This window comes from Kogia breviceps, chromosome 10 (genome assembly GCF_026419965.1).
Source record: "Kogia breviceps isolate mKogBre1 chromosome 10, mKogBre1 haplotype 1, whole genome shotgun sequence".
NCBI lineage: Eukaryota > Metazoa > Chordata > Mammalia > Artiodactyla > Physeteridae > Kogia > Kogia breviceps.
In genome coordinates, this window is record NC_081319.1 from 67,586,981 (window position 1) to 67,603,929 (window position 16,949).

A 16,949-nucleotide genomic window follows, 5' to 3' on the forward strand; every position below is an offset into this window, starting at 1 on the left:
CTACACCTCAAAGGTGACTCCCAAATCTACCTCTACTAATCTTTTTTTTCTCGAACTTCAATCTTTGATTTTAAAATACCTGCTGTGCCTAACGACCAGAATAACATACCACCCAGAGACAGACGGCCTGGGTTCAGATCCCAGCTCTGGACACTTATTAAACATGTAACTGTGAGTAAATTATTTAACATCTCTTGCTTCAGTTGCTTCATTTGAAAAATGGGAGTGATAACAATAGTATCTACTTTATAGGGTTATAAACATTAGAAGAGTTCCTACATATAAAGCATTTATAATAGGGCCTGAGACATTTCAAAAATTCAATGAATTTTAGCTATCACCAGTCTCACCTCCTTCTAACACGTGGCATTTTTATTTGGTGTTTATTCACAGATATAGTGATAGCCACTGGGGATATGAAGATAGAATTCCTATCTAATGACATAATTCCAATCAAGCCATTGCTCAAAAAATTTCAGTGGCTCTCCACTAGGTCCAAACTTAACAGCACTGGAAATCATCATATTGCCTCAAATAAATGTAACTTCCAATCTCCTCCGGCTCTACTTCTTGTAGCTTATATTTTATTCGGGCCAGATTGGACTGTAATGCTCTGTGAAAATGACCTGCTCTGTTCTGTCTTTCCTCACACCATCCCAGTGTCTCAAATGTTTATCTGACAACAATAACTTTGTCTATGATTATTTCCCCAATACTATGCATGGAGCCCCCCCTCCAAACACATACATTACAATCTTACCTAAGTCACATACTTATGTAAACATCAACTTCCTTCAACATTTGCTCACTTTGTGAGCACCTCATATTGGCCAGGTCCTGAGCCAGGAGCTGGGGGCATTTAAAATAAAAACAAAACAAAACAACTTGGCCCTGTTCTCAAGATCAACGTCTAGTAAGGGAGAGAAACATGTGGCATCACATATGTGCCATTCACTGTGAAAGGTACAATCATAAGAGAAAGGGACACCAAGGGATGAGCAGTCAACTCAACTTGGAAGGCAAGGGTAGGCTTTTCAGATGATGGTATCTGTGCTTAGATGGACTGGAGAAAAGCGTATTTCATGTAGTGAGAGCCGTATGTGTAAAATACAGTGTAAAACAAAACGGTGTATCTGGGGAACAGTTCAATACGGCTGGAATATAGGGCCCAAGAGGAAGTGGCTAGACATGACACTGGAGAGGTAGACAGACCTTTCTGGCAAGCACAGGAATTTGGACTTTATCACACAGGCAATGAGAAATTAATATGGGGCTTAAACAGTAGCATATGGCTAGAGTTGTATTTTGGAAAGCTCATGCCTGGCAGTATTGTGGCAGAGGCAGAGAGAAATATCTAGAGCAGCACTGTTCGAGAGAAGTTTCTTCAATGATGGAAATGTTCTATAATTTGTGCTATCCAATATGATGGCCACTAGCCACACATGGCTAATGAGGACTTAAAATGAGGCTAAGGCATCTGAGGAACTAAATTTAAAACAGTATTTAATGTTAATTTAAACAGCCACTTGTGGCTACCATAGTGAACAGTGCAGCTTTAGAAATAAGGAAATCAGTTAGGAAGCTGTTGATACAGCTCAGATGATAGGACTAGGACAGAGTGTGAGTCAATGGCTGTATTAGAGGCACAATGATAAGCCTAGGAAATATAATGCTGTGAGAAAAAGAAATCAAGAATGGCTCCGAGATTTCAGGCTTTGTGATTGAATAGCTGCCATCAACCTGGATAATACAGACGAAGCAGGTCTAGGGTACATACAGGTTGTATCAATTTTGAAAGTGTTGAAGTGTCTGAGGATTATCCAAGTTGTAAAACTCAGCAGTGAGTTTCGCTCAGGAGAGTCCTCTGAACTAAAAATACAGATCTGAGAGGTTCTGAGCCACTGAGACAGGAGACGATGAACAGAACTAGAAGCAAACTGAGGCAAAATCCTGGCAAAACATCAACAGGGCCGAAGAAGAAGAGTCCACAAAGGAGACCAGAGGAACAGTTGGACATGCAGGAAAAGAAAAAGTGAGAGCTTCCCTGGTGGCGCAGTGGTTGAGAGTTCGCCTGCCGATGCAGGGGACATGGGTTCGTGCCCCGGTCCAGGAAGATCCCACATGCCGCGGAGCGGCTGGGTCCCTGAGCCTGTGCGTCCGGAGCCTGTGCCCCGCAACGGGAGAGGCCACAACAGTGAGAGGCCCGCGTACCGCAAAAAAAAAAAAAAGAAAAAAGAAAAAAGAAACAAGTGAGAAGTAGTCACAGAAATCAAAGGTGTAGAGAATTTCAGGAAGGAAGCGTGATCAAATGTCAAATACTTCAGAGAGGTCAAATAAGGTGAGAACTGAAAACTGCTTCCTGACTTTGCCAATTAGGAGGTTACTGGTGACATTTGCCAGGACAGTTTCAGTAGTGGAGGAAATGAACTACAGTGGGGAATGAGGCAGAGAGAGGAAAATTAAGATGACAATTTCAGGTCTTGACTGTGCAGGGGAGCTGAGAGTTAGATAAGCGAGTCCACAAGGGAATACAATATTGATAAGGTTACTGTCTTTCTTTTCTTCTTTTTAGGCTGGGAAACCCGTATTAAGGGATTAGTTAAAAATACTAATTGGTAGAAAATGGAGGAGAGCTTCAGAGTAACAGATAAGACTGACCAGGTCAAAAGAAAAATACATTTCTTTAAGCCGAAGAGAGGACTTCCAGTACAATGGTGGTAACGGAACACAGACACGGCCCAGTCTACAGGTGGGAAACGGAAAGCCAAGAACTTCGCGCAAGTTGGCCTTTCTGTTCCGTTCTGCGGGTGGGGAGTTGGGGGGGGGTGTTATGAACTAGAGTGAAAATTTGAACCACACTCTGAGGGTCAAGGGAGGAATTACTGCCCATGAACAAGTAAAAGATCGCCTTTTGGTGGCAACCACCCCTAGATTAGATTTTTATGGGAGATGAGCAGAGGGTAAAGCCTTAGAAAAAGCCTAAGTGTTTTAACTTAAATGGTCGAGACGAGCCCAGTAAAAAAGTAAAAGTGATCAAAAGGCTGGCAAGTTTCGCAGCAGGCAAAGGAGTCCAGGCTCCGGCAAGTCTCAATAAAGTAAGGAACTCCAGGTAGACTCAGGGGAAATAGGGGAAATGAGAGGTTAGAAAGCGGCCTAAGACAAAGACACCGAACAAAACGCCCACACCAACCGCCCGCACCTCCTCTCCCCGCCGCAAGCACGACGAGGGCGGTGACAACACTCCCGTCGTGGAACCACACTACAGCCGGGTAGGGACCCCACCCTGCAAACCCTCACAACTCCAGGTCCAGGCCCCATTCTCCTCCACTGACAACAGCACGGCGGCGCGCATTCCCAGTGAACTCCGGCCCGGGCATCCCAAGCCGCACCCTCCTACTGCGGAAAAGGAACCGAGACAGGGATCCCCCAGCTGCCCCGCGAGGAAGCCCGCACTGGGGGAAGGCCTGCCGAGGCGGAAGGACGGCGCCCCGCGCCCGCTTCCGCCCCACCCACTGCGCGCGCTCCGAGACCCGCCGCGAGAGTTACGGAACCCGCCCTCACGCCTGCGCACTGCTCTCCCCGCGGCCTCCCGCTATTCTTTCCCCTCCCCCAACCTGGTCGCACCCATGCGCCTGCGCTGTACACGTTCCCGGGCTGCGGCAGCCATGCTGAACCCGTACGGAGAGGCGAGTGGGGGGGATAGGGTCGACGATAGCGGGATGGAAAGCCGGGGACATGCAGAAGCAGCAGCATTAGAGGGCTCTGGGTCTGTGGAGAAATGCCTGGGCCATGCGGCCCCCTTGGCCCCTTGAGCGACCCCTAGGAACCTACGGAAAACTAGCCCCTGTGGCGGGGGGAGGGGGCGGCTGGCACGTGACCCGGGTCAGCCAATCTGGATGTTGCTGACGTGGCCGCGCGGCCCCGATGCTCTCCCCACCCCCCAGCTCAGTCGGGAAGGGAGGGGCTGGGGCCTACGCCCCCTCCCCCAACGCAACCTCAGTTTCTGGGGGGGTGACACCCCGGATTACATCCTCCCCCCGCACCAAGACAAGGGGAGCATTGGAGCCCCCCTGGAAGGTTCCAGGATCCAGGTGAGAAGGGGCCTTGCGCGGGGGCGTTGTCAGTCATTTAAGTGCCTAACCAATGGTGGGGAGTCCGGGAGGGAGATTCCTGGGGTGCAGAGAAGAATCCTTAGGGTGGGAGGATTTGTCCTTCAACAGTTTGCAGCCAATGGGAGCGTGTAGGGGGGCAAGCAGGAGAGGGCCCGTCGGGTGGGGGAGGGGAATGGCCAACCTCTGTCTCAATACCAATTGGAGGGCAAAGGGGCGTGGGGGCGGTATTTCCCCCCCCATTCCATTCGTCCCCTGGGGGTACAGGAGCTTGGAGCCAGGTGAGAAGGGATCCTTTTGGCGTTCGTAGGGTGGGGTGACCTAGTGGGCTGAGGAGTGGGAGTGGTGACTGTAGTTCTTACTTGTAGATGGGAATGCTGAGAGTTGGCAACCCGGGTTGTAAACTGAGATTGTTCCCAGGCGCCCACTCCCTTTCTCCGCAGAGACTAAGGAGCATTTCGGTGCTTCCTTTGTGTCAGCGGTAGGAAGCTGGCAGTCACCACATGGCATGGTGGAGGTTACGTTTCGAGTCGCTTATCGAATTTGTGTGCATTCACGTGGACATGGCCTGCGGAGCCTTCTGAACCAACCTTCTTTGCCGCGGCGGGGGTCTTAGCGTGTGTCTACCCCAGGCTGGGGAGGGCTTGCAGGCTGGAAGCTTGGGGTCCTCTTGGGAGCAGAAACCGGCCCAACTGGCGTCTTGGGAGGGGTTGGAAATCGTGGCCTGAGACAGGAGAGAGTGAGTCTCAGGACCTGGAACGATTCACAGCTCCCAAGGTTTCGGGTTTCTCCTGGGTGGCGTCTTTTGCCTCCTTCATCCCCTCCCCCGTTCCTGAACAGTTCTCTCCTTGTGTATTGCGGGGGAGGGAACGGAAAGGAGGGAAGAGTTACTTTTCCAAATTACTGAGTAGCAGTAGCCTCCCCTGTGACTCATGTGGGGGAAGGGAGAACTGGGAGGGAGCGGAGAGCAGTGATTTTCCGGAATGCAGGGAAATAAGCCAGAGTACTGTCTAGCTGCCCTTTCCCTTTCTAATAAGGCCCTGTATTCTCTCGACCTCCTAAATTTTCTTTCCTGGCCGGCCCCCTGATGGGCCTGTGTGCAGACTTGCAAGGCCCCGGGTGGAGAAAGGCAGATTGGGGAGGCTGGGCCATTAGGGGGAGGGGAATGGGGGAGGGGAGAAGGCCTCTGCAAAGTTGCTGTGTCATTGCTCTCTTTGCTGCAGCCACCCGGGCGGGTCCGCTTGTATTTTGGGGGCCGAGGTCTGATCGGAGGTGGGGGGAGGCGGAGAGAGACTGCTTTCCCTGTGCGCACTACCCCCCCCCCCCGCAGGGTTTGCCGGACTCGGGTGGTCGAGAACTGATGGCCATTTTAGACGCAATAAGCGAGGTTAGGGTTCCAGGGCCGCTACGGAGGGAGGGTGACCCAGTTGGGAGTTCAAGGACCTAGGCCCTCACGAAGCCCTGGGTTTGGGGGGGCCTCATATTCCTTAACTTACATTAATTTCCTTATTCAGATATGCATAGTCTGTTTTCCTTGGTAGCCAGAAGAGGGGACGTGGAGGAGGGGAAGGCCCCCCACTAAAGCCCAGGTGGGGGAAATTCTTTTACTCTCCGGTAAGGGGGCGGGGGAGCCTCAGAGATGGCTTTAGAGATCTTGACCTTGTGCTTTGGCTCCGTTCACACGTAGTCGGTAACCTCACTCAGATTACTGTACTAGATTATGGGAAAAATGTTAGTTGACTGGGTTGGGGGGAAGGGGCGAAATTGAGTTCCCAAAATGGCTCCTGCCCCTCCTCGGAGGCGGACGGCCCGGGGGGAGGGGGGAGGGGAGAGAAGGAGGGGGAGGGTTAGTTTGAGCCGCAGCCGCCGCCTCCTCCGCTCGCCCTCCTCCCTGGCGCTGACCGATGGACCAGCCGCTCCGTGGGGAGGACTCCGAACCCTGGTGGGGGGGATGAGGGGGGCCTGTCCGTCCCCGCGACGCCAGGACCCTTAGAGGGTGTGGGCCTGCCTTTGGAGTGGGGGGAGGGCGGGGAGCGTGGGGAAAGGTCTGAGCTCGCCAGGAGGGGGAGGGCGTTCACCCTGATTCGCCCCTCGCGGGACTTGTTTTTTCCGCTCTGAGCCAGACACCGGAATGAAGTTTGGGGAGGAGGTGGGTTTCATTTTAAAGGGTATATGGGTGCGTTTGGAGATTTTGCTCCCAGTTAAGGGTTGCCGAGGTTTTGCCGAGCAGGCAGATATTTGTATTGGTAACTGAAGGTATGAGTGGGAGAGATTGGAGAGGTGCTTGTGGTGCAAGTGTTTCGAACGTATTCTGTTTGGTTGCCTTGTTGACGAAAAGCCTTTAAGAGTTCACAGATGGTAGATTCTGCGAGAGTTTTGCCTTTGTCTTTCGATTGTTTGGCTTGGGGAAGGAAAGGGAGGATTTTAATACTCTATCAATTCTGTATTTTTGATTGCGGAGAACGGGAACGTTCGGTTCCTTCCTCGCTGCGTTTGGGAGCCCTTAGCTGTTTGCCAGTGGCAGGCCGCGGTTTCTAAGATGGCGTCTCCTTCCTCATTTCAGATTCTTCACTGCGGCGGCCTCCTCACTGCCGAGAACAACAAGCCGCGGGCGTCCTGTGGCCACACCCCGGCGGGCCGAGGCTGACTACGCCCACGCGGCCGCCTCCAGTTCTGCCAGCCTGGCCAATGGAGGAGCTACAAACGGCACGACCTGCCCGAGCTTGGCAGTCACCAGTCGCACTGGGCTTGGACGCCTGGGAAGACTTTGTTGGAAGGGGAGGCGGGGAGAGGATGCTGCACCCCTGCCAACCTCCCTCTTTCCCTGGAGTTGCCGAACCACAGCGCAGCCAATTGGCTTGGAGATGTGGCGGGTTGCCGCTTCCTTGTGGGTCTATGCGGCATTCTGCCTGGTGACTAACGCGTTGGAAATGAGGCTTATGACGTCATCGCATCCGCCGACCAATAGAGAACGCTCCCGCGGAGAGGTGTTCCTCCCCCTTCGACTGCGCTTCTTCACGCGCGTGAGCGAGCGCGCGCGCGCGGAGGGGGTGGGGGAAGTCGCGAGCGCGGTGGCGCGCATGAGCGGCGAAGCTCCGCCCCCTTGCCTATATATAAAGGGCTGGCGCGGGGCTCGGCGGCGCCATTTCGCGCTGGAGTGGAGCAGCCTCTAGAACGAGCTGGAGGATTCTGCCTACCTATACAGAGCTTTCGAGTCGTCCGGGGCCGCCATTACAATCCACGTCCATCCGCTTGGAAATGGCCTTCGTCTCGGCCTATGACCGGTCCCGGCGGACAGTACAGACCCCATAGAAGCCCCCGAAGCTCCCCTTTTTCGAGCCCCGCCCAATCCTCGGAGTCTGTCCACCCCCTCTACTCCGCCCTCAAGAGGATTTCAAAGATGGAGGCGGCGGCTCCCTAAACCACTTTTCGTGTTCATCCGCCTCCATCCGAGGTCGAAACGGGACCACGTCCGCGCTGGACGGTCCTGGCAGGAAGAGGGGATCCTTGCAGACCAACGGCGGGCAATATTGACGACGGTGTCTGGGATCGGGGGCTGTCCTGGGGTTTGAAGAGTCCGTCCCCCTTCGCTCGCCCCCCTCAGCTGGGGCCGCCGCCATTTTCTCGCTGTCCGCCTCCTGCGGAGCGCGCCAAGCTGCCGGGAGTTCTCCAAGGAACAGCGGAGGAGACTGCTTTCGTGCCGGCCCGGCGGGGGGGGTGTTGTCGCCTGGAGGGCCGAGGGCAACGGCCCTCGACCCCTCCCCCCACCTCCCGGGTTATGCTGGACTGACTGGAAGGCAAGGGGAACCGAGGCCACCCGGACTTTCCGCGGCTGAGGGCAGCGCCGGTTCCCCGTGGTCAAGATGCTGCAAAACGTGACTCCCCACAACAAGTACGTCCCCGCGAACCGCGTGTGGGAAAGGGGCGTTTGGGAGTTGCGGCGCGCGGTTGTGGGGCGTCGGATTCGGAGGGAGTGCGGAACCGAGTGGGGCGCGTTGTTTCGTGGCGCAACTGTTGGCTCGCCGCGCTCGCGCAGGGTGTTGAGCGGCGGTTTGGGACTGAGGCAGTGGCCCAGATCCTAAGTATGGAGGGAGCACAGGTTGTCAGTTTACATGTTGGTATTTTCTCTAGTCAGATCTTAGCCGAGTCGGGTAGAGGGAGGTGGCGGCAGAATGTAATGGGGAAGGACGTTGATTGGGGAGCAGGTCCTGCGGGTAGTGGGTTTGGTGTCTAGCGATGGTTTGTCAGGATTTGGGGGGGGGGGTTCGTGGCCACATCTTGTGCTTTACAGGGTTGCCATGGTGATAGAGCTTCGGGGACTGGAAACGGAGATTTCCTAAGTAGGGTAGAAGGATCACTCTCTTTCTTAATGCCTGGGGTAGGTCTTCAACTTCCTGGTAGTCTTTCATTGACTGGTGCGGCTTTGTGTTGAGAGTTGTGTGTTTTGTCGCAGAGGATTGGGTTTTTTGGTGTGTTTTTTTGTTTGTTTTGGGGATACAAATGGGAGTTTTATTCAGGGTAGGAGGGTGGAGCTAAGGATTCTCTAGTCCAGCTTTGCGGATGTAAACAATGAGATTTCGGTATAACGTCTTTAGTTTTGGGGGCCTTGGGAAACACCTGGTCTCGAGGAGCATCAGAGAGAATGTAAACTTGGTGCATTATTGGCCTTTGACCTTCAGAGTTGATGCTACAGTGGGAGCTGTTAACGGCATCGCAGGTTTTGTTAGGGGTTGCAGGGGAGGTCTGTATCACTTTTCTGAGGGAACTCGCTGACCTTGACTGTTCGGACAGCTCTATTTTTTGAGTTCTTCAGAGGGAGGAGACGAATTTGTTAATAATTTCTGGAGGCTGGTAGCTTGGGGTATTCCAGGCTGTGAAGTGTGACAAATACTCCCTTGTCTGATTTTTTGTTTTTTTGAGTTGATAGGGTTTTCCGTTACATGTCTGGTCTGTTTAGACTTAACTATCCAGAGCTTGTGGAGGATGCTGATTCCTTTTGCACAGGTGGATTCTTAAGTGTCTGTTTAATTAGCATTTTATGAAATTTTTCTATTTTGTTTCCTTTTCACCCGCTTCCCTCAGGCTCAACCACCATGGCAACCACCAAGCCCCTAGTGAGGAGGAAGCTTGGGGCTTGAGTTTCTCGGCTCCACCCATTTTGCTTAAGTCCCGTCCCATCCCAATAAGGCTGTGATTCGTAAATGGCTGTGTCCTGTGAGAAACTACTTTGGGCTTTTTCACTTTAAATGTTAAAAACAGATGAAAGAGTCCATGAGAATTCAGAATGTAGGACTAAGAACAGAAGAGGTGGTAGGAAGTACAAGAACAAAAGCTCCATGGATTGTTTGGATACTGGTTTCATTTTCATAATCTTGACCACGTTTCACTAGATTCCAATCCTGGATTTATTGAGGGTACGTAGCGTAAATTAGTGTAGATTGTACTCTCCCAAGTTCCACAAGATTACCACATCTGGTTTTGTTCCTTGTCTTCACAGGCTCCCTGGGGAGGGGAATGCAGGGTTACTGGGGCTGGGCCCAGAGGCAGCAGCGCCTGGGAAAAGGATTCGAAAGCCCTCCCTGTTGTATGAGGGATTCGAGAGCCCCACAATGGCTTCAGTGCCGGCTTTGCAACTAACCCCTGCCAACCCACCACCTCCGGAGGTGTCCAATCCCAAAAAACCAGGACGGGTTACCAACCAGTTGCAGTACCTGCACAAGGTGGTGATGAAGGCTCTGTGGAAACATCAGTTTGCATGGCCCTTCCGGCAGCCTGTGGATGCTGTCAAACTGGGTCTGCCGGTGAGTAGAGAGATTGGAGTGGGGAGGTATGGAAATGAACAAGAATGTGTGTGCATGGAGGTGGGCTGTCTAGTATAGCTGCTGCGGCCCCTAGGAGTTCCCATTTCTACCCTGTAGGGCAGATAGCCACCAGATTTCTGGATTCTTGGTCCTTTGTGTTTGATCCAACCGCTTGCTACCTTAGCATCTCTCATTGTGCCCTCCATGTGTCCTTCCTTAACTTTTGTGCCCTGGCTCCATTTTACAGATTCCCACCCCAGGTTGGGAGAGGACCACGGTGGCCAAAATTCTTAGCTTCTTCCTCTCCCTCATGCAGCCCATGGATAGCCAGCCCCAGAGGTAATGTCACAGGATGGGAAGCTTTTCCAGAGTGGGTGGGAGGTGGGTGGTTAGAGAAAGGCAGTAGGGGGTGATAAGAATCCTGTTCCACTTCTTTTCCTATCCCATAGATTTAATTGGGGCCGCAGTTTAGGAGACTATGTATTCTTGACACATAGCGGGTGTGTATGTGCGTGTGTGTTGGGGTTTGTAGTCTGCTTAGAAGAACAGGCCTTTATCTTTCTGTAGGTCTGATCTACCATTTCTTTCTTTAGGATTATCACAAAATTATAAAGCAGCCTATGGATATGGGTACTATTAAGAGGAGACTTGAAAACAACTATTACTGGGCCGCCTCAGAGTGTATGCAGGATTTCAATACCATGTTCACCAACTGTTACATCTACAACAAGGTGAGTGTTTTTGTGTTTTTAGTAGTTGGGGAGAGACAGTGCATTTTTTATCACTACTTTATCAATGAAAGGTTTAAGTGTTTCTACTGTAGGTGTTTTCAGTAGTCAGGATCCTAGAAAGTCTGAGTTCCAAAAGGTGCCACTGAAAGCAGTGATGTGGTTTCAGAGATCCAGAGTTAAGAGTTTAAATAGAACACTTTTTATTGTGGATAGTGGCCCTGTTTTTCAGAGAAATTTCCAGGGATCTGAGTAGAGCAGGAACTATTTTTTTTATGAGCTCTCATTCTCTTACTTCTGAACTTTATTTCTTTGTTGCATCTTGAGGGGCAGAGTTGGAAGAGAAAAGAGAATTTAGTGGCCCAATATAGGTGATTTTCAGTACTTGGTGGTGAAGTTGTGTAAGGGGGGGTGGTGGTGATGCCTGGGGCTAGGAATTCCTCAGAGAAAAATGGTTTTGCTTGTCTTTTGCTGGCATTTGAACTTTTTCTTTGTGTTTTTTCTAGCCTACTGATGATATTGTCCTGATGGCACAAACGCTGGAAAAGATCTTTCTACAGAAGGTGGCATCAATGCCACAAGAGGAACAAGAGCTTGTGGTGACTATCCCTAAGAACAGCCACAAGAAAGGGGCCAAATTGGCAGGTAGGAAGAGTAGAAGTTTTGCCAATGAAGATGGAAAGATGGGAAAGATAATCAGACTAAACTTTTTTTTCTCCCCCCACTCCCCCCAGCACTCCAGGGCAGTATCACCAGTGCCCATCAGGTGCCTGCTGTCTCTTCTGTGTCTCACACAGCCTTGTATACTCCACCACCTGAGATACCTACCACTGTCCTCAACATTCCCCACCCATCAGTCATCTCTTCGCCCCTTCTCAAGTCCTTGCACTCCGCTGGACCCCCGCTCCTTGCTGTCTCTGCATCTCCCCCAGCCCAGCCCCTTGCCAAGGTATACATCTGTGGATATCTTTGGGACAGTGAGGAGGGGAAGGTCTTGAATGGAGTGGACCCAGGGTAAAAGTCTCCTGTCTTGTTTTTCTTTGCAGAAAAAAGGGGTAAAGCGGAAAGCAGATACTACCACCCCTACACCTACAGCTATCCTGGCTCCTGGCTCCCCAGCTAGCCCTCCCCGGGGTCTTGAGCCTAAGGCAGCACGGCTTCCCCCTATGCGTAGAGAGAGTGGCCGCCCTATCAAGCCCCCACGCAAAGACTTGCCTGACTCTCAGCAACAGCACCAAAGCTCCAAGAAAGGAAAGCTGTCGGAACAGTTAAAACACTGCAATGGCATTTTGAAGGAATTACTCTCTAAGAAGCATGCTGCCTATGCCTGGCCTTTCTATAAACCAGTGGACGCTTCTGCTCTTGGCCTGCATGACTACCATGACATCATTAAGCACCCCATGGACCTCAGCACTGTCAAGGTACCCACTGCATGGGGCAGATGGGATACTCAGGCAGTGATTGGAGCCTAGGGATCAATAAAACAGTCACTTTTTCTGGGCACACAGCAAGTCTTGACATTTTATTTTTACAAAATAGTAATGGGGCAGAAGGTCAGGTACTTGTTAGGAGTCCATATTTTCTGGAGTTTGAGACAGTGTGGTGGGTTTTGTGTTCAGAGCATCGCTACTCATCTACAATTAGGTCCTACCTCTTGGGAATGTTGGGTTAGGATAGGAAAGTTAAGGGATGGCTGGTTAGTCAGAGGCCACCCACCCTCTCTTTTCACTTAGAAATGATTTTTTTTCCTGGACATAGATATTTCTTCAATCCATCCAAATTCCTTTGACTTCAAACTTGAGCCCCAGGGCATATATAGATCCTTAAGGCTTCCCCCTGCCCCGCCCCCATGCTCTCGAGAGGGCTAGCCTTGCGGGTGTCTGGAGCTGGCAGGGAAAGGTGAGTCTTCCTGCCTGTGCAGCTTCTGATGCTGCCTCCTTCTGCAGCGGAAGATGGAGAATCGTGATTACCGGGATGCACAGGAGTTTGCTGCTGACGTGCGGCTTATGTTCTCCAACTGCTATAAGTACAATCCCCCAGACCATGATGTTGTGGCCATGGCACGAAAGTTACAGGTGAGTGTCAAGGTCGGAGTTTGAAGAATAAATGGGTCTGGGGAGAGAAATTTGGCTGTCTGTGGTGCACAACCTCCACATGGGGCTCTCCCAGTCTCTACAGTTGTAAATTGGAGCTGCCATATGGCTGGGTATGATCAGGACATACCCACTGGCATGGTTTTCAGTCTGCTGTTTCTTTCTAGGATGTATTTGAGTTCCGTTATGCCAAGATGCCAGATGAACCACTGGAACCAGGGCCTTTACCGGTCTCTACTGCCTTGCCCCCTGGCTTGGCCAAATCATCTTCAGAGTCCTCTAGCGAGGAAAGTAGCAGTGAGAGCTCTTCTGAGGAGGAGGAGGAGGAAGATGAGGAGGATGAAGAGGAGGAAGAAGAGAGTGAAAGCTCTGACTCTGAGGAAGAAAGGGCTCATCGCTTGGCTGAACTACAGGAACAGGTATTATTTTAAGTTGTCACTGTTCAGTTTACTGGGTGAGGTTCATGCACTGTCTTTGCCTTAAATTTTTTTTCTTTTAGTTTTTATTGCTTTATTTATTTATTTTTTTCTATTTCATATGATTCTTTTTCCTCTTTAGCTTCGGGCAGTACATGAACAATTGGCTGCCTTGTCCCAAGGCCCAATATCCAAGCCCAAGCGAAAGAGAGAAAAAAAAGAGAAAAAGAAGAAACGGAAGGCAGAGAAGCATCGAGGCCGAGCCGGGGTTGAGGAAGATGACAAAGGGCCTCGGGCACCTCGCCCATCTCAGCCCAAGAAGTCCAAGAAAGCGAGTGGCAGTGGGGCTGGCAGCGCTGCTACACTAGGCCCTCCTGGCTTTGGACCTTCTGGAGGAAGTAGCACCAAGTGAGTACTATCTAACATGGAAGCAGAGACAGCTCAGTTATGTCTCTGATCTCTCCAGAGAGGATGATTTCTCCCATTCCTTGCAAAGGTTTCTCTAAATTAGGTTCCAGTGAATTTTTTCTGCAAGTGGCCAGGTGATGAAGTAGACTTTGAAGACTCTAGTCTCTCAAAGCTGCTTAACTTTGATACTGTAGTCTGCCTACCTCTTCTGTAAACCAGTGAATCGGGGCGGGGGGTGTTTTCTTCTGTGGTCAGGGGTGGGTTATTGCTTTAGGGAGCAAAACAAGTGGACCTGTGCCAGTGTACTTATATTTAGTTCTCAAAGTCCGAGCTTAATAAAAGTGTTTGGCATGTAAAGAAGCTCTGCTGCCCTGATACAGTGTCTAGTAGCCCACTCATTTACCTTAATGGAAAATGGTTTTTCAGTCATGAAATCCAGGTCACTGGGTTGAATAGTGAGAATGTCCCACAATTGACAATTTTCTTTTGCCTGTAGACTCCCCAGAAAGGCCACAAAGACAGCCCCACCTGCCCTGCCTGCAGGCTATGATTCAGAGGAGGAGGAAGAAAGCAGGCCCATGAGTTACGACGAGAAGCGGCAGTTGAGCCTGGACATCAACAAGTTACCCGGGGAGAAACTGGGTCGAGTTGTACACATAATTCAAGCCAGGGAGCCCTCTTTACGTGACTCAAATCCAGAAGAAATTGAGATTGATTTTGAAACGCTCAAGCCATCCACACTTAGAGAGCTTGAACGCTATGTTCTTTCCTGCCTACGAAAGAAACCTCGGAAGCCCTATAGTGAGTATGAAATGAGGCCCACCAGTTAACTCAGCAAATCCTCGCGAGGTTCTGAGGACAGTTAGAGAAGGATAGTAGGCATACACTTGATGGACTTGAGGTATCAGCTCCTGGGATAAGGGTTGGATTAGTTGCTTCCCAATGTTCAAGAAAGGAATTTGGCAACAGTAGGGGACGGAAAAACTAGGGTGCTTCTGGCTATCTTAATCCTGGTATATTTCTTTTTCTAGCTATTAAGAAACCTGTGGGAAAGACAAAGGAGGAACTGGCTTTGGAGAAGAAGCGGGAACTAGAAAAGCGGTTACAAGATGTTAGTGGGCAACTCAATTCTACCAAAAAGCCCCCCAAGAAAGGTGAGTGTTAAGCCACTGTGAATTCACTACATCCTGCCCTCTTGACTCTTGGAAAATGGAAATCAGACTTAAATATCTTTAAATTTCAACTTTGTTCTGCAGTGAGTGAGAAAACGGAGACGTCATCGGCACAGCAGGTAGCAGTGTCCCGCCTCAGTGCTTCCAGCTCCAGCTCAGATTCCAGTTCCTCCTCTTCATCTTCCTCTTCTTCAGACACCAGTGATTCAGACTCAGGCTAAGGGGCCAGGCCAGATGGGGCAGGAGGCTCCGCAGGACCGGACCCCTAGACCACCCTGCCCCACCCCTACTCTCCCTTTGCTGTGACACTTCCTCATCTCACCCTCTCCCCCCACTGTAGGAGAGCTGGCTCTGCAGGGGGGAGGAATGCAGGGACAATTACTGAAGGAGGGACATAAATGGACAAAATACGACTGCGTTCCCAGCCCCATGGAGAGTGACCTCTTAGGCATAGAGCCCCTATTCAAAATGACTGTGATGGGGCAGGGTAAAGGGTGGGAATGTGCAAAGGCCCTGATATGGGGTTACCTGAGGCCGTAGTTGCCCTGTTCACTTGTAAGGGCCCTGTTTTGAGGTTGTTTGTTCTAATTTATTTTAAGCTAGGTAAGGCTGAGGCAGGGTGGGGCTGTGGTCCCCTCAGCCTCCATGGGGAGGGAGGAAGGCGTTCTTTTTTTACGTTGACTTTTTTTTTCTACTCTGTTTTCCCTTTTCCTTCTCCATTTGGGGCCCCTGGGGGTTTCAGTCATCTCCCCATTTGGTCCCTTGGATTGTCTTTTCTTTGTCTGTTGATTCTAACTTGTAAATAAAGAAAATATTATTCAAGTTTTGAGTTTATTACTTTAATATTTTTTCTAGTGCTTCAAAAGGAATGTGATACAATTGAGATTTTGAGGAAAGTACTCCTGAGGTGAGGAAAAAAGAACCATCCTGTTTTAAATAAACCAGTAGGCTGTTGCTGTAGTGATAAAAGTACATCTGCCCTTTGTAAAGTGAATCCCCCAAAATAACCTTATGGTTTGAAGTTTGCTCTGGTTTTAGATGAAGAAAACAAAATTCTCTGGCTCATTCATCTCTTAACCAAGAGTTTCAAACTCAAGATTTGGAATAGGCTCAGGTTTTCCTCTGGTGCTGGATATGTGGATTGTTTCCTGGACACTTAGCAAGATGTGAAAGGGATGGGAGGTAGCCAACAGTAGGTACTTCTTGCATTGGGCATTTGCCTTAAAAAGGCAGTTGTGTCTCCTTCTATAATTTGCTGTTTTGGCCTCAAATTGTACATTTACATAGTTTTTCAAAGTTGGTTAATACAATACCAGTTCAGAGAATTCCAGTGATCCTTACCAAAATGAAATCACAAGAACTCATTTCCACAAGTCCAACCCCTTCTCATGCTGTATAGACAGAAGGGCTCTATACTTAAGAAGGATGAGATGTCTGGTTTCTGGAATTTAGGGGGCTTTACACCCTGCAAAAGGGGATGGTTTAAAATAGTGAGCTATAGTAGAAAATCTGAATTTTTAAATAGAAGGCTGGGACTATAAACCTAATGGTTTATTCTGCTGTAAAGTTGCTGGAAACAGGTGGAAAGTGGAATATGGTGGAGATGGTAGTGATGATTTTGGAGGTAGCAATAAATTGGGCTCTAGCAGTGACTCTCAACCCTTGTTGCATACTTGGACTCCAGAGCTGCTAAAAGCTCGTAACTTGGGTTTCTGTCTGAATCCTTTTTTGGCCATACCCCACGGCTTGTGTGATCTTAGTTTCCCAACCAGGGCTTGAACCCCAGACCTGCTGTGGAAGTGCAGAGTCCTAACTACTGGACTACCAGGGAATTCCCTGAATTCTTAAATTGAGGCCTGGGCAACGATTTTTTCAAAAGCTCAAAGATGGTAATACCCAAGCAGGGCTGGGAATCACTTGTTACCATTTTGCAAGGCCCTTAGTTTTTTTTAAGGGGAGGAGCCCCCTGATTGGGCTTTTCAGCCCACTTAATTGAGGAGCTCAGTGAGTGAACTCTTCAATTCCCTTTGAGCTCTGGTCATCTAGAGAAAAGTGATGGAAAGGAATTTGAAAGTTCAGAAGTACTTAAGAGTTGTGGGTGTGGGATAGGATTTATTTAAGTCCAAAAGGATAAATGTTGATTTCAAATAGATGCGTGTCAATCTAACACTATATCTCATTTAAATGGGCATTTAAGGTGTGAGATTAGTTTGGGGAGGAGA

The 16,949-nt window shown here is 50.1% G+C and overlaps 1 protein-coding gene across 17 annotated transcripts; it reads left to right on the forward strand.

Moving 5' to 3' along the window:
* Positions 1–3,526: 3,526 nt before the first annotated feature.
* Positions 3,527–15,549, forward strand: BRD2 (bromodomain containing 2). Of its 17 annotated transcripts, XM_067006004.1 has the most exons (15): positions 5,278–5,496; positions 5,624–5,698; positions 6,673–8,001; positions 9,607–9,910; positions 10,158–10,249; positions 10,504–10,641; positions 11,145–11,283; positions 11,373–11,587; positions 11,685–12,059; positions 12,585–12,713; positions 12,899–13,150; positions 13,290–13,555; positions 14,052–14,356; positions 14,587–14,709; positions 14,812–15,549. In XM_067006004.1, exons 6-15 carry the CDS (start codon positions 10,531–10,533, stop codon positions 14,946–14,948), a joined length of 2,052 nt encoding a protein of 683 aa, XP_066862105.1. In that variant the 5' UTR covers positions 5,278–5,496; positions 5,624–5,698; positions 6,673–8,001; positions 9,607–9,910; positions 10,158–10,249; positions 10,504–10,530; the 3' UTR covers positions 14,949–15,549. The 17 variants fall into 17 exon arrangements, with proteins under 17 accessions (XP_066862103.1, XP_066862094.1, XP_058932905.1 ...); XM_067006002.1 differs by lacking the exons at positions 5,278–5,496; positions 5,624–5,698 and adding an exon at positions 3,527–4,091; XM_067005996.1 differs by lacking the exon at positions 10,158–10,249 and having other exon boundaries at positions 5,174–5,496.
* The last annotated feature ends 1,400 nt before the right edge of the window (positions 15,550–16,949 follow it).

Coding starts and splice junctions, on each gene's coding strand:
- BRD2 (XM_067005993.1), top strand. CDS start 7,973: ATGCTGCAAAACGTGACTCCCCACAACAA. Junction 12,060..12,584: donor TGGACCTCAGCACTGTCAAG/GTACCCACTGCA, acceptor CTCCTTCTGCAG/CGGAAGATGGAGAATCGTGA. Junction 14,357..14,586: donor GAAACCTCGGAAGCCCTATA/GTGAGTATGAAA, acceptor TTCTTTTTCTAG/CTATTAAGAAACCTGTGGGA.